We start from the raw sequence: 17,468 nt of genomic DNA, 5'->3' as shown, positions 1-17,468 counted from the left end.
TTGAGACCCAGGGCCCGTTAGCTTGGTATGTCAGGATGGGAAATTGGAAATGTGAATTGGGCCAAGTTGGAGGTAATAATGCATTTAGGTTATAGTTTATTGAGATGCATTAATAAACTAAAAGCTTGATTTTATGGCTGTTTTAAAACGAATTATGCAAATACATGAATTGATAGTATTATTATTATTACAAATGGAAGATTCACTTCTCACAATGGTGCTCGTTTAGTAAAGTTTGATCAAATCTGAAACAATGTCTCGCCACATCACATAACTATTAACCAGTATTTTACATAACAGAACCGAATATAATAGCATAGCATAGTAGGCCTATAACGTTACTGTTCAACACTACTGTTACGCCAAAAACACCTAATTTCTAATGAGATTTTAAGATGGCTAGCTGAAGCTTAATAGTAAAAAAAAAAAAAATGTATCATGCGCCAAAACTCAACAGAGCCACTACGCAAGATGCTTTGATTGAAACAAAATACAAGAAAGACTAATAGTTTGATAACACCATCTACTCTAATTCGCTCATGAAACAGTAATTCAAGAAGATCAAAATGCATAGGCTATTCCCATTAAATTGATTGACATCAATTAAATGATTGGCATGCAGATGCGGTTTCATCGGTAAAACGTGAATCGGCCTAATTATCATTCACGATTGACAGTGATGATGGCCTATTTTGTAATTAGGTATGCCTAACTTGGTATTTGAGGGTATTAAAAATAGAACATGTTCTTGAGACAATATATGTGGGCATAGGCAGGTAGCTTAGTGGTTAAGAGCGTTGTGCCAGTAACCGAAAGGTCGCTGGTTCTAATCCCCGAGCCGACTAGGTGAAAAATCTGTCGATGTGCCCTTGAGCAAGGCACTTAACCCTAATTGCTCCTGTAAATCGCTCTGGATAAGAGCGTCTGCTAAATGACAAAAATGTAAAAATGAGTATGCGCTTGCATATTCTATAACAGTGATATCCAACCCTGTTCCTGGAGAGCTAACATCCTGTAGGTTTTCATTCCAACCCTAATCCAGCGCACCTGATTCTAATAATTAACTGGTTTATGAAATGAGTCAGGTTAGTTACAACTGGGGTTGGAGGGTAGCGCGCCAGGAACAGGGTTGGAGAGCGCTGTGATGATAGGCTAATCAATAGGCTACATCTCTCGGTACAAACTTTGACTGAGGAAATGATTACGTCATTTAAAAAAAAATTGCGCTCCCTCACCTAAAAAAATAGTACTGCACCACTGGTTATTACGGTTTTCCGGAGAACGTTTCCCTCCTACACAAATAACACATGTTTGTTTGATTGATTGAATGGTGGACTGATTGATTGAATGAATCAAATTGTTTGGCAAATTTGCCAGCACAGTGCACTTTTCCTCAGTCTAAGCACTGATACAGGGTCAGATTACTCCCCACCCCCCCCCCAATGTACGGCGAATGGGGGAAGATAATCTGATCCTAGATCTGCTAGAAGAGCAACGTGTTTAGAAAAGTGGAGAATGCCCCCCTCTGCACTGCGCAAACTCATATCGTCCGGGGGCATGCAGTGTTTTGAAATAAGACAAGATGTCTGCCGGAACAGTGCTAACGACGAACGAGCGTCATATTCGAGATAATAACTACAACAACAATCTTCCAGAGGACCGAATGGACGATGAAATCGACCCAGGACACAACGTAACGGACCGGGAAGACTTGGACAACAGAATACAAGCCCCTTGTTCATCTAATGGCAGTGGCGGGGAGGAGGACGAGTCGGAGGCCATTGATCGGGAAAGAGAAGCCGGGGACTCGATTCCTCAGCGCAACGGGGAAGGAGTGTTGTTGGGTAGGGAACAAGAGGTGTCAGTCGAAATCGGAGAGACGTATTTATGTCAGCGAGCCGACAAGACATGGCGTAAGTATTTGTTTATAAGCCAATAATAGTTAACTACGTTTGATAAGGCTGTAATGTAGCGGCAGAACACTAGTGTATTTATCAGTGCGTTCCGACTGGTTCACCATAATAATATAATATAATATAATATGCCATTTAGCAGACGCTTTTATCCAAAGCGACTTACAGTCGTGCGTGCATACATTTTTTGTGTATGGGTGGTCCCGGGGATCGAACCCACTACCTTGGCGTTACAAGCGCCGTGCTCTACCAGCTGAGCTACAGAGGACCACCATCTTCAGACTGATAGAGAACTTAGTCACGAAATGTTTAACTGTGCAGGTATTTTATCGACTTATTGTTGGTGATCTCAAGTTCAAGTTTGCTTCTTGGACATTAGATTTGTGAAATTGTGGTTTTGTTTATAGTGTACATTGAAGGCCATCAAGTTCTATGAGCTGTAAACTAGCTAGCTAGCTAGATGTGTTTTTTTTTTTTTTTACTGAGATCGCTACAGTTAATTCAGTAAAACTCAACCTCTTTCTTTCAGATTCTGCTGAAGTTATCCAGTCCAGGCTGAACGAACAGGAGGGCAGAGAGGAGTTCTACGTACACTATGTTGGATGTGAGTGGGACACACACACACACACAGTACTTCCATGCTCCTCTATCTTTTCATACACCTCTCCTTCTACTTTCCTCTACCTCCCTTTATCATGTCTTCCTTCTCCTCCTCCACCCCTCTCTCTCTACCTCTCCCCTGGCCCTGTAGTTAACAGACGTCTGGATGAGTGGGTGGGCAAGGCTCGCCTGGCACTGACCAAGACGGCGAAGGACGCAGTGACAAAAATCGCTGAGGGGGGAGGAGGGGGCGAGCTGGGGGAACAGCCTGAGAGGAAGATCACCCGCAACCAGAAACGCAAACATGATGAGATCAACCACGTGCAGAAGGTAGGCTAGTGCAGGAGGTTCTAGTGGTGAACACAGCAGCCTGAGCCTCTGGACTACATACCCCCACGGTGGGGGATCAAATCCACTTTGTACATTTCTAAACTGTTCTTCTGTCAGTCAGATGAGTTAGATTCAGATATTAAATGGGCTCCCTCTGTTCGGTTTTCTAATGGAAGTCCTCTCACCCTCCAGACGTACGCAGAGATGGACCCCACCACAGCTGCCCTGGAGAAGGAGCATGAGGCTGTAAGCGTGTGTAGTTCTAATGTTAGACACCATTTTGATAAATGTAGTAGTAAAACAATACAATTCCTAGAGCGGGGAGAAGTATAAATGTGTCCTTGCCTCGCTCCCTCTCACCCAGATCACTAAAGTGAAGTACGTGGACAAGATCCAGATTGGTAACTTTGAGATTGACGCCTGGTACTTCTCCCCATTCCCAGAGGACTACGGCAAGCAGCCCAAGCTGTGGATCTGCGAGTACTGCCTCAAGTACATGAAGTACGAGAAGACCTTCAGATACCACCTGGTCAGTGACTTTCAGCTTCAACAGTTTAAAAGCACTGTTAGCTTCAGCATTGCTGTTGGCTTTCATTACCATCTAGCATTGGAGACTAGCACTTCTATTTTACCAATATATAGTTGAAAAGCTTTGAACCACATACTCATGTTTCATCCTTCTCCACCTCTACTTCCTCTCTACCTTTCCTCTCTTCCTCACTGAATCTGATCCTCCAGTCCCAATGTCAGTGGAGGCAGCCTCCTGGGAAAGAGATCTACAGGCGGAGCAACATCTCTGTTTACGAAGTGGATGGACGCGACCACAAGGTAAGAACACAGGAGGCAGGACCAGACCACAGAGAATGATCCCAAACTGTGGCCTGAAAGCAACTGGGAACAATAACAACCTAGACCTCTCAACTTAGGTCTCGGGGGTACCCCTGGTTTGCATATGTTTGTTCCAGCCCAGCACTAACACACCCGACTCTACTTCATTGAGCATCTGCAAAATGTATTAAAATGAACAAACCCACTGATGGTAATACTGACCCTTGTCTCTTTCTGTAGATCTACTGTCAGAACCTGTGTCTACTGGCCAAGCTCTTCCTGGACCACAAGACCCTGTACTTTGACGTGGAGCCTTTTGTCTTTTACATCCTAACTGAAGTCAACAGGCAGGGAGCACACATAGTGGGATACTTCTCCAAAGTAAACACTGGTCCCAGTACAGGGATGGGGTTATATGGGAGCACACATAGTGGGATACTTCTCCAAAGTAAACACTGGTCCCAGTACAGGGATGGGGTTATATGGGAGCACAAATAGTGGGATACTTCTCCAAAGTAAACACTGGTCCCAGTACTGGGATGGGGATATCTGTGGCTGCTTGTCCAAAGTAAAAACTGATATCTGTAATGTAGCTGTTTTTTTTGGGGGGAGATTAGTAACAGATTTTTTTATTTTATTTTTTTGTATTTAGCAGACGCTCTTATCCAGAGCGACTTACATGAGCAATTAGGGTTAAGTGACTTGCTCAAGGGCACGTCGACAGATTTTTCACCTAGTCGGCTCGGGGATTAGAACCAGCGACCTTTCGGTTACTGGCGCAACACTCTTAACCACTAAGCTACCTGATTGTTATTCAAATGTCTCATGTCTTGAGGAAAGTCCCAAATCTGAAGGAAATTGTTAATTGTTTTAGGTGAACAGGTAACTGGTATAGTATTGGCCTATAAAAGCTGAGCCTGTTATGTGTGATCCACAGGAGAAAGAGTCGCCAGATGGGAATAACGTGGCGTGTATCCTCACCCTCCCGCCCTACCAGCGCAGAGGTTACGGAAAGTTCCTCATAGCCTTCAGTGAGTGGGATATACACACACACACACACACACTCTAGAGCTGGGTAATATGGACAAAAATCCGATAAATTGACTGAATTATAAGGTTAACGATAAATTGTACGATAAGTTAATACAATTATTATGCACCAGTTATTTTATTTTACCCTTTAAACTACTACTGCTACTTTGAATGTTAGCAATTGTCCCGTTAGAAATAGCTCATATTAGCAGGCTTAGGCTTATTCCATTTCAAACTCCACATTGCTCCCGTAAAGGCTACTTATCGTTATTATCGATATCAGTAAAATGTTGTCGCTAAATGGTCGGTTTGGTTGGTGACGATCATTTTCGGTTTATCGTCCCAGCTATAACACACACTATCACGTGCTCTCTCTCCTCTCTCTCCCTCTAGGTTATGAGCTGTCTAAATTGGAGAGTACAGTGGGTTCTCCAGAGAAGCCCCTGTCAGACCTGGGCAAGCTAAGCTACAGGAGCTACTGGTCCTGGGTGCTGCTTGAGATCCTCAGGGACTTCAGGGGCACGCTCTCCATCAAAGACCTAAGGTAAACACACACACACACAACCTTTTTCATTTCACCATTTCGGAAAGTATTCAGACCCCTTGACTTTTTCCACATTTTGTTACGTTACAGCCTTATTCTAAAATGGATACAATTGTTTTTCCCCCCTCATCAATCTACACACAATAGCCCATAATGACAAAGCAAAAACAGGTTTGTAGAAACTTTAGCTAAAAAAAAGTATTCAGACCCTTTACTCAGTACTTTGTTGAAGCACCATTGGCAGCGATTACGGCCTCAAATCTTCTTGGGTATGATGCTACAATCTTGGCAGACCTGTATTTGGGGAGTTTCTCCCATTCTTCTCTGCAGATCCTCTCAAGATCTGTCAGGTTGGATGGGGAGCTATTTTCAGGTCTCTCCAGAGATGTTGGATCGGGTTCAAGTCCGGGCTCTGGCTGGGCCACTCAAGGACATTCAGAGACTTGTCATGAAGCCACTCCTGCGTTGTCCTGTTGGAAGGTGAACCTTCGCCCCAGTCTGAGGTCCTGAGCACTCTGGAGCAGGTTTTCATCAAGGGTCTCTCTGTACTTTGCTCCGTTCATCTTTCCCTTGATCCTGACAAGGCTCCCAGTCCCTGCCGCTGAAAAACATCCCCACAGCATGATGCTGCCACCACCGTGATTCACCATAGGGATGGTGCCAGGGTTCCTCCAGACATGATAGTTGTCCTTCTGGAAGGTTCTCCCATATCCACAGAGGAACTCTGAAGCTTTGTCTGAGTGACCATCGGGTTCTTGGTCACCTCCCTGACCAAGGCCCTTCTCCCCCGATTGCTCAGTTTGGCCGGGCGGCCAGCTCTAGGAAGAGTCTTGGTGGTTCCAAACTTCTTCCATTTAAGAGTGATGGAGGCCACTGTGTTCTTGGGGACCTTCAATGCTGCAGACATTTTTTGGTACCCTTCCCCAGATCTGTGCCTCGACACAATCCTGTCTTGGAGCTCTATGGATAATTCCTTTGACCTCATGGCTTGGTTTTTGCTCTGACATGCACTGTCAACTGTGGGACCTTATATAGACAGGTGTGTACCTTTCCAAATCATGTCCAGTCAAGGTGTAGTAAACAGGATGCACCTGAGCTCAATTTCGAGTCTCATCGCAAAGGGTCTGAACACTTATGTAAATAAGGTATTTCTGTTTTTGCATTTTTTATAAATTTGCAGACATTTCTAAAACACTGTTTTCGCTTTGCCATTATGGGGTATTGTGTGTAGATTGATTTAATCAATTTTAGAATAAGTCTGTAACGTAACAATGTGGAAATACTTTCCGAATGCACTGTACATCCTCATGGATGTGAATATCCATCCACTTGCACATACACATCATAGGTACACTTGCATTCACTTGTACATATGCCAAGTACTTCCACGTCATACCTGTACACATATGACCTCACACACACTCAGCCCCAGATTCTCAATGCTCTTCCCCCTCCACAGTCAGATGACCAGTATCACCCAGGGTGACATCATCAGTACGCTGCAGTCCCTCAACATGGTGAAATACTGGAAGGGCCAGCACGTCATCTGTGTCACGCCCAAACTGGTTGAAGAACACCTCAAGAGTGCCCAGTACAAGAAGCCGCCAATCACAGGTAGACACGTTACCTTTTCACTTCCTAAATGGTACCTTATTCCCTATATAGTGCACTATTGACCAGAGCCCGAATGCCCCCCCCAGGGTGGCAGGTAGCCTAGCGGTTAAGAACGTTGGGCCAGTAATTGAAAGGTCGTTGGTTCGAATGCATAGTCACTTTACCCCTACCTACATGTACAAATTACCTCGACTAACCTGTATCCCCGCACATTGACTCGGTACCGGTACCCCCTGTATATAGCCTCGTTATTGTTATTTTATTGTTACTTTTTATTTTATACTTTAGTTTATTTAGTAAATATTATCTTAACTCTATTTCTTGAACTGCATTGTTAGTTAAGGGCTTGTGAGTAAGCATTTCACGGTAAGGTTGTATTCGGGCGCATGTGACAAATCAAAATAGATTTGAATCCCTGAGCCGACAAGGTGAACAATCTGTTGATGTACCCTTGAGCAAGGCATTTAACCCTAATTGCTTCAGGGTCGCAGTCAATAATGGCTGATCCCCGGCTCTGACCCCACTCTCCGAGGGTGTCTCAGGGATATGCAAAAAAACAAATGTCCAATTCACACGCGTATATTACACACTTGTACATGTGTGAAATAGAACAAATCTAAGCACCCACCTAATTATTATTATTCCCTATATAGTGCACTATATAGGGAATAGGGTGCCATTTGAGACAAACCCCCAGTCCTCTCCTTAGTGAGTTCTTATCTGAAGGACTTGATAAGTGAAAGCAAGAAGGAAAACACAGAATTTAAAGACTTGTGGGTCCCACCACAGCCACATCTCTCCTTCTTTCTCCCAGTCCCACTCTCTCCTGTTTCTCACGGTTCTCTTTGACTTGGCACAGCTGAAAGAAGGGTGTGTGTTGTGTGCATTAATGTGTATAAAGTAGTGCTGAGCTAATTGACAGATGTCGGTTCAATTATTTGAATTTCATTTCGTTCGGTTTTTTGTCTGTGAGCTCAATGCGCAGTTTCTCTAGAGATAAATCAGATCAAGCCCGAACTGTGCGACGTAGTAGGGAGTTGTAGTTTCCAACAGGCCAATATTCTACATAGTTTAGCGCAGAAAATGGGGTAATTAACTACAATGACCATAATTCATTGCGCGCCTACTTGTCCGGTCTATGTGGGGCAGATACGGAGAGGGAGGGAAGAGACAGACGGTGTTTTCCATTTTCCACTTCATATTAGCTAGGCAACTTTTCATTTAAGTTTAAATTCGCTAGTCCGTCGAGCCCTCTCCTGCTAGAATGAACGATATGCATCTTCTAGCGATCTGTTGATAGGATAGGTGCTTGTCCAGTGACAAATCGAGCGACGACAGGGAAGTGAAAAGAGAGGAAGAGGCGAAGCGAGAGGTTTCACTCTTGCCAAAATCTGTCCAAAATAAGCCCAATGTGTTTCTATGGGCTTATTTTGGAGCTAAGCTTGTTGCCTGCTATTGTTAGGGCGAAGACATGAGCATCTCCTCATTATATACAGATCTGTGGTTGCAGTCAAATATCTTTACACGGAGGAGGGAGAGAGCATGATGCTCTTTAATTTGCCCGACCAATGTAATGTAAGTGGTAACGATGAGTTGAAATCCACGACTTAGCCGAACTATTGTTTTCTGACAGTCAGTTATTTTCTTTCGCGTGTTTCACATAGCCAGCCACACAGAGTCATGACACATAGTAGATTATTTATTTTGCGTTGCTTGACAACTTAAGAGCAAGTGTTGACTAGTTTATAAAAGGTGTGGAACTGACTGAATAGGTGATCTCCTATATCCTTTGCCCATAGATCATGCGAAATGGTTATATGTCCATGGTATCACATCGGGACAAGTAAACCAAAGGGTTTCCTTTCCTAGGATGTCGGGGCTTGCCAGACAGTGACGCTAAAGTGAGTGACTCTCGTCTCGTCAGTCACTGTAGCCTATCGAATCGCATCGGTGAGAAAGCCGTTCATTTGGCTCCCTAATTTGGATAGGCTATTGGGAGGCCTAGTCTTTTTGGCGATTATCTACAGATACATTATGAAAACATTCGATGAAGATGTTTTCATCGAATGTTTTGACCGCAGCAATGGGTAGTGGAGAGCCTAATTCTGGCCAGAATATGGAATCCAGGCATTAAAATGGGATTCAACAATATTAAAACATGTATTGCCTTAGTAGAGAATCAACTAAATGTATTAATTAATTGCCCAAGTTTATCATAAGACATGAACAGAATGCATCAGTGATTTGTATTTCTTGCAACTTTCTGAATAAACAACGAGAATTCCCCTGTATGTGCGGTGTACGCATCTAACACTTTGTGTAGCCGTTAGCAATGATGCTAATGAAAAGTATTCTGGTAGATGGAAAGGCTTTCCCAAAAACTAATTAAATGGTAACTAGAAAGTAGCCTATACTTACCTGGCAGAATGATATCATGATTATTTTCATAAATCCAGTGGGTATTTGTTTCTACCATCACGTGCCCTACAAAAACACAGCTAAACAACAGCCTCTTGCTAGGTGCACACTTGAATTAAAGGGTAACTACACCCAGAAATAAAAATGGATGAGATTTTTTCCCAGACCTTAGAAGTGGTCTCCTGATGTGGTTTAAGCTTTGTAACATACAATTTAGTTGTTTTTCTATTAACAAAGTGTGACGTTAAGAGCGAAAACCTGAGTGGCGCAGCGGTCTAAGGCACTGCATCGCAGTGCTAGAGGAGTCGCTACAGACCAGGGTTCGATCCCGGGCTGTATCACAACTGGCCGTGATCGGGTGTCCGATAGGGCAGCACACAATTGGCCCAGCGTTGTCCAGGTTAGGGGAGGGTTTGGCTGGGGTCATTGTAAAAAAGAATTTGTTCTTAACTGACTTGCCTATTTAAATAAAGGTTAAATAAAAAATAAAAATTGTGGAAAAACTCAAATCTGGAAAAACACCTTTTTATTTTTCAAGATAATGTGAGCTATTTACTTCATTTTTCTGTTTTAATAAAATACATAATTTGAAGAACAAACATCATTGTGGCAATTCATACAGTAAAACTGTAAATAACACTTTAATCTCGAGATGACAGGTAAAATGTTAAACGCTAAATGTTATCTTACTTAGAAAATAGTCCTGATCATATAGGCCAAAACCTAGGCAATATCCAAAACAACTAACAATACACTGCCCCCTAACCCCCCAATCCAATCTGGGAGGTAAAGTAATCAGTAATTTTGCTGTGTATTTCAGATGGAATCAAGGCATTAGAATGTGCCATAGGCAAAAAAAAGTCTTACCCAGAGGTGCAACCTTATTCACATAAGTATTCAGACCATTTGCTATGAGACTTGAAATTGAGCTCCGGTGCATCCTGTTTTCATTGATCATCCTAGAGATGTTTCTACAACTTGATTTTGAGTCAACCTGTGGTAAATTCAATTGATTGGACATGATTTGGAAAGGCACACACCTGTCTATATAAGGTCCCACAGTTGACAGTGCATGTCAGCGCATAAACCAAGCCATGAGGTCGAAGGAATTGTCCGTAGAGCTCCGAGACAGGATTGTGTCGAGGCACAGATCTGGGGAAGGGTACCAAAACATTTCTGCAGCATTGAAGGTTCCCAAGAACACATTGGCCTCCATCTTTCTTAAATGGAAGAAGTTTGGAACCACCAAGACTCTTCCTAGAGCTGGCCGCCTGGCCAAACTGAGCAATCGGGGGAGAAGGGCCGTGGTCAGGGAGGTGACCAAGAACCCGATGGTCACTCTGACGGGGCTCCAGATTTCCTCTGTGGAGACGAGATAACCTTCCGGAAGGACAACCATCTCTGCAGCACCACCAATCAGACATTTATCGTAGAGTGGCCAGACGGAAGCAACTCTTCAGTAAAAGGCACATGACAGCCCGCTTGGAGTTTGCCAAAAGGCAACTAAAGGACTCTCAGACCATGAGAAACAAGATTCTCTGGTCTAATGAAACCAAGATTGAACTCTTTGGCCTGAATGCTAAGTGTCACGTCTGGAGGAAACCTGGCACCATCCCTACGGTGAAGCATGGTGGTGGCAGCATCATGTTGTGGGGATGTCTTTCAGTGGCAGGGACTGGGAGACTAGTCAGGATCGAGGGAAAGATGAACGCCGCAAAGTAAAGAGAGACCCTTGATGAAAACCTGCTCCAGAGTGCTCACGACCTCAGACTGGGGCGAAGGTTCACCTTCCAACAGGACAACGACCCTGAGCACACAGGCAAGACAACGCAGGAGTGGGTTCGGGAAGAGTCTCTGAATGTTCTTGAGTGGCCCAGCCAGAGCCCGGACTTGAACCCGATCTAACATCTCTGGAGAGACCTGAAAACAGCTGTGCAGCGACGCTCCCCATCCAACCTGACAGAGCTTGAGAGGATCTGCAGAGAAGAATGGGAGAAACTCCCCAAATAAAGGTGTGCCACACTTGTAGCGTCATACCCAAGAAGACTCAAGGCTGTAATCGCTGCCAAAGGTGCTTCAACAAAGTACTGAGTAAAGGGTCTGAATACTTATGTAAATATTATATATATATATTTTTTTTTATATTAATTTTGCTGAAATTTCTAAAAACCTGTTTTTGCTTTGTCATTATGGGGTATTGTGTGTAGATTGATGAGGGGTAAAAACAACAATGTAATCAATTTTAGAATAAGGCTGTAATGTAACAAAATGTGGAAAAAGTGAAGGGGTCTGAACACTTTCCGAATGCACTGTGTGATAAGCAGTAATGGGCAGTCACTACCATCATGGGACTTTTTATTAATTGTTTTATTCTGTGTTACAATATTCAACCCACAAATGCATAGTGCATTTTAATGTAAAAAATGAAAACAGGATTATTTTTAAAATAATTGTACCGAACCGACCTCAAAGCCGTAATCGCTCAGCACTAGTATACAGTATGCTGTTGTCTCATGAGGATGACGTCATAGTACCACTCTGTGTGTGTGTAAGCCTGACTAGTGTTTCTCTTGTCTCCTCAGTTGACACAGTGTGTCTGAAATGGGCCCCACCCAAACATAAGCAAGCCAAGTTCTCCAAGAAGTGAGGGGAGGAGCTGCTGACATCATGCCAGACCACCCAACCAACCCACACACGCATGGTATTCATTCTCCAAATCCCTCCTTCCCTCCACTTGTTCTATTTTTCCCCAGTTTAAACTATTTGTTGTAAAGAGGAACCAACATTATATATAGTATATTACTAGCATCCTTCAGTCTTTTTTCAGTTTTTTTAATAAACAAGAATAGTGATATTCACTTGGATGGTCTTTTCTCTTTCATTGAACCTAGTGATTTGTACTGACATGATTTCTACTCGACTCAATAGCAGTGTTTCTCCTAGATATATTTTCCCCTTGGCGGGGTGCAAAGGCACCTGAAGCAACTACTATGAAGACTGAGTGAAGACTACTCCTATATGCTTTAAAAATACCGCTAATAACAATCAGGGGATGCAATAAAAAAATGGCAAAATTGTTAAATAACAATGGTATTATATGGCACACAGTTGTTACTCAATTGTGTGAAGTGATATGACATGAAGTGAGAGAAAGCAGTTGGTATTAGATTTCACATGGAGGCATTAGGTATTTTCTCAACAAATTCCCGTAAGACACTTGTCTTAACGACTTTGCCTATAAAGTCATGGTGGTGATAAGAAGTTAAAGGAATTGAATGGGACGGCAGGGGTGGACAACACTCCTCCTAGTGTTAGGTTTGCAGACTTTTGCTCTAACATACCTGAATACCGGTACACTTACTTTACCTGGCTACTCACCCACATCGCTCCGGCCAACTAACGCTTCTTCTCCACCATGAGTCTGGATTTGCCTCCTCGACAATTTCTAGAATGCGAACACATTCAGACCGTTCTGATTGGTCCCAGAAACCGATGGGTTGGGCCAAAGCCGGCCTACATGATGATGTTATCAACTTTGATACTCTGATTGGTTAGATTTGTTAGACGATCCAATAGCTGATGAATTTGTTTTGTACAACGCCCCTCATTTTGAAGTCACAGTTTCAGATTGACTAAATGTATGTAGCGATCTATAGAGCAGCAGAATTAAAGTCAGGGTGAGTCGTCAGGCAAACACTTACTAGTCAGCTGAGCTGCACTGTTTCAGGACCGTCTTAAAGGGATACTTGTGGATACCATTTATTATGTCTCTGTGTCCAGTATGAAGAGTAAGAGGCAGTTTTGCCCCTTGATTTATTCCACCTTTTGTTACAGGCCAAATATTTTTTTTTTTTTTTTTTTTACCCATTTACACACTACCCTTTAATGACAAAGTGAAAACATGATTTTTGAAATGTTTGTAAATGTATTGAAAATAAAATCCAGAAATATCTCATACAATACATGTTAGAATCACCATTGTCAATAAGTACAGCTGTGAGTCTTTCTGGGTAAGTCTCTAAGAGCTTTGCACACCTGGATTGTACAATATTTGCACATTATGATTTTTTTATTCTTCAAGCTCTGTCATGTTGGTTGTTGATCATTGCTAGACAGCCATTTTCAAGTCTTGCCATAGATATTCATGCTGATTTAAGTCAAAACTGTAACTACACCTCTCAGGAACATTCAATGTCTTCTTGGTAAGCAACCAGTGTATATTTGGTCTTGTGTTTTTAGGTTATTGTCCAGCTGAAAGGTGAATTTGTCTCCCAGTGTCTGTTGGAAAGCAGACTGAACCAGGTTTTCCTCTAGGATTTTGCCTGTGCTTAGCTCTATTCCGTTTATTTTTATCCCTACAAAAAACTCCCTAGTCCTTGCCGATGACAAGCATACCCATAACATGATGCAGCCACCACCATGCTTGAAAATATGAAGAGTGGTACTAAGTGATGTGTTGTGTTGGATTTGCCCCAGACAAGGCTTTGTATTCAGGACACAAAGTTAATTTCTTTGCCAAATTTTTTGCAGTTTTACTTTAGTGCCTTATTGCAAACAGGATGCATGTTTTGGAATATTTATGTTCTGTATGGGCTTCCTTCTTTTCACTGTCATTTAGGTTAGTATTGTGGAGTAACTACAATGTTGTTGATCCATTTTCTCCTATCACAGCCATTAAACTCTTTAACAGTTTTTTAAAGTCACCATTGGTCTCGTGAAATCCATGAGCGGTTTCCTTCCTCTCTGGCAACTGAGTTAGGAGGACGCCTGTATATTTTGTAGTGACTGGGTGTATTGATACACCATCCAAAGTGTAATTAATAACTTAACCATGCTTCACATATTCAGTCAGCTTTTTTTTTTTTTTTTACCCATCTACCAATAGGTGCCCTTCTTTGCGTGGCATTGGAAAACCTCCCTGGTCTTTGTGGTTGAATCTATGTTTGAAATTCACTGCTCAACTGAGGGACCTTACAGATACTTGTATGTGTGGGGTACAGAGATGAGGTAGTCATTCAAAAATAATGTTAAACACTATTATTGCACACAGAGTGAGTCCATGCGACTTATTATGTGACTTAAGGACATTTTTACTCCTGAACTTAAGGCTTGCCATAAAGGGTTGAAGACATATTGACTCATATATTGACATATTGCTCAGCTGGTAGAGCACGGCGCTTGTAACGCCAAGGTAGTGGGTTCGATCCCCGGGACCACCCATACACAAAAATGTATGCACGCATGACTGTAAGTCGCTTTGGATAAAAGCGTCTGCTAAATGGCATATTATTATTATTATTATTAATTCGTAAAAATTTCAAAAAATATAATTCTACTTTGACATTATGGGGTATTGTGTGTAGGCCAGTGACACAATCTCAATTAACCCATTTTAATTTCAGGCTGTAACACAACAAATGTGGAAAAAGTCTAGGGGTGTAAATATTTTCTGAAGGCAGTGTTACCCATAGACTTCCAGTCATTGCGCTATCCGAAGTATCCCTTCAACTGGGTGTGGGTTGCACACAACTCTCCTAGCCTATAGGAAATGCACATAATTTAGAAACCTCTAGCACAGAATCAAAGTCAATATGACACAGGGAGACTAGTTACATTTCATGACATGTTTCGTTATCCTTAGGCCTGTATTTTTGTGTGTTTTGTATCGATAACCTCTGCTCTTAGCTAAGAGCAGTTAGGAGAGGGAGCAGCAAGTTCTGATTGGCTAACTTCGCTCAGGTAGAATATGCAGGTAATTACACACGTTTCCACCTTATCCCCTATTCCCCCCTCCTTCCCTGCCTCCTGTACTGGTCGACCACGTTCTTCTGAGATTCACCCTGAAACGGACTCAACTAGCGGGCACGGATAGTGCTCAGTTATTCTGAAATAAAACAATGTTTTGGTATCAACGCATTCCCTTAACAGCTCTTCTCAGTCGGTGCTGGTTCTGACTACTGCATTAGTTAACAAGTAAAAAAAAAAAAAAAAAAGTGTGTTTTGCAGCAGATTTTTCCTTTTATACAGTGGACACTACCTTCACCCAGGTAAGGACCAACGATTCCGTTCCGCTCGCTTTGACTCCCGAGTGGCGCAGTGCTAGCTGTGCCACTAGAGATCCTGGTTCGAGTCCAGGCTCTGTCGCAGCCGGCCGCGACCGGGAGACCCATGGGCGGCGCACAATTGGTCCAGCGTCATCCAAGGTAGGGGAGGGTTTGGCCGGCAGGGACGTGGGTTCGTTTCCCACGGGGCACCAGTATGAAAAAAACAACAAAAAACATGTATGCATTCACTAACTGTAAGTAGCTCTGGATAAGAGCGTCTGCTAAATGACTAAAATGTAAATGTAAGAACAATGGCTTGATTGTTCATGGCAACAACACTGAGTTGGAAATTTGAATAGGCTTTTACTCTATTCTATTTTACCTTGAACGTTTTTTCCTGATAATGTAATGACTATGAAACAGGATGGTGAATCCTGGCAACCAGTTCTTCATTGTTTTGTCAGCCACCAGTAAGGCTATTTTCTTTTCACTGCCTTTTAAGCTTGTAGATGCTAATAGGCGATTATAATAGGCTAAAACAGGGTTTCCCAAACGTTTCTTGTGTGTGACCCCAGTTTGACAAGGGAAAAAAAGTGATAACCCCATTTTCAAATCAGACGACCCCTAGTTTGGGAAACGCTGGGCTAATACCTTTTGTAACACATTGATTTGATGTACAATAGCAAGGTTGATCCGCTATACAGTGCCTTGCAAAAGTGTTCTTCCCCCTTGGCATTTTCCCTATTATATTATATCAAAATAGTCCAAATTGGTGAAGTGAAACTTAGTTTTAAAAATTTCAAAAAAATAAATAACGGAAAAGTGGTGCGTGCATATGTATTCACCCCCTTTGCTATGAAGCCCCTAAATAAGATCTGGTGCAACCAATTACATTCAGAAGTCACATAATTAGTTAAATAAAGTCCACCTGTGTGCAATCTAAGTGTCACATGATCTGTCACATGATTTCAGTATATATACACCTGTTCTGAAAGGCCCCAGAGTCTGCAACACCACTAAGCAAGCGGCACCATGAAGACCAAGGAGCTCTCCAAACAGGTCAGGGACAAAGTTGTGGAGAAGTACAGATCAGGGTTGGGTTATAAAAAAATATCAGAAACTTTGAACATCCCACGGAGCACCATTTCAATCCATTATTAAAAAATGGAAAGAATATGGCACCACAATAAACCTGCCAAGAGAGGGCCGCCCACCAAAACTCACAGACCAGGCAAGGAGGGCATTAATCAGAGAGGCAACAAAGAGACCAAAGATAACCCTGAAGGAGCTGCAAAGCTCCACAGCGGAGATTGGAGTATCTGTCCATAGGACCACTTTAAGCCGTATACTCCACAGAGCTGGGCTTTATGGAAGATTGGCCAGAAAAAAAGCCATTGCTTAAAGAAAAAAATAAGCAAACACGTTTGGTGTTCGTCAAAAGGCATGTGGGAGACTCCCCAAACATTTGGAAGAAGGTACTCTGGTCAGATGAGACTGAAATTGAGCTTTTTGGCCATCAAGGAAAACGCTATGTCTGGCACAAACCCAACACCTCTCATCATCCCGAGAACACCATCCCCACAGTGAAGCATGGTGGTGGCAGCGTCATGTTGTGGGGATGTTTTTCATCGGCAGGTACTGTGAATAGTTATGCACGCTCAAGGTCTTATTTCTTGTTTGTTTCACACAAAAAAATATTTTGCATCTTCAAAGTGGTAGGCACCTTGTGTAAATCAAATGATACAAACCCCCCCAAAAATCAATTTTAATTCCAGGTTTTAAGGCATCAAAATAGGAAAAATGCCAAGGGGGGGTGAATACTTTCGCAAGCCACTGTATATCCCCTCACCTTCAACTCTAAAACCACCTTAAAAAAAAGTTATAAAAATATTATACTTTTTCAATATCTCTTGGTAAAGAAACCCTTTTACTACAGAGCTGAACATCAAGAAATTCACATTTGCTTTCTTTCAATTCTCTTCCACAGGTTTGAGGACAGGTGAAGCTCAAGGTAAACATGTTACCATATGCTTAATGCTGTCTGGGCTTTGCTCTGTTATTATTGTAGAATAAAATATGCAGACGGAGCCATGACTGCCACTGGTATGTTGTGAGGAGAGAAGTATACCCTCAGCTGGCCCTGAT

At 42.6% G+C, this 17,468-nt stretch overlaps 1 protein-coding gene across 1 annotated transcript; it reads left to right on the top strand.

Moving 5' to 3' along the window:
- The first annotated feature begins 1,552 nt into the window (after window positions 1-1,552).
- On the top strand, window positions 1,553-13,243 carry LOC311104288 (histone acetyltransferase KAT8-like). Its single transcript, XM_084146088.1, has 11 exons — window positions 1,553-1,913; window positions 2,443-2,517; window positions 2,665-2,843; window positions 3,036-3,089; window positions 3,208-3,372; window positions 3,582-3,671; window positions 3,912-4,052; window positions 4,609-4,702; window positions 5,097-5,247; window positions 6,707-6,861; window positions 11,862-13,243. The coding sequence occupies exons 1-11, from the start codon at window positions 1,583-1,585 to the stop codon at window positions 11,924-11,926; spliced, it is 1,500 nt and encodes a 499-aa protein (XP_084002214.1). The 5' UTR covers window positions 1,553-1,582; the 3' UTR covers window positions 11,927-13,243.
- Window positions 13,244-17,468: the final 4,225 nt, after the last annotated feature.

Source organism: Coregonus lavaretus (genome assembly GCF_964263955.1).
Source record: "Coregonus lavaretus genome assembly, chromosome: 28".
Classification (NCBI taxonomy): domain Eukaryota; kingdom Metazoa; phylum Chordata; class Actinopteri; order Salmoniformes; family Salmonidae; genus Coregonus; species Coregonus lavaretus.
Note: the sequence above shows the minus strand (reverse complement) of the source record. Positions and strands in the feature narration are given on the sequence as shown.

Bases quoted from the DNA above. Each gene is read 5' to 3' on its own strand.
- LOC311104288 (XM_084146088.1), top strand. From the start codon at position 1,583: ATGTCTGCCGGAACAGTGCTAACGACGAACGAGCGTCATATTCGAGAT. The intron at 3,373-3,581 runs GTCAGTGACTTT...CTGATCCTCCAG, and splicing joins AGACCTTCAGATACCACCTG to TCCCAATGTCAGTGGAGGCA. The intron at 3,672-3,911 runs GTAAGAACACAG...CTCTTTCTGTAG, and splicing joins TGGATGGACGCGACCACAAG to ATCTACTGTCAGAACCTGTG.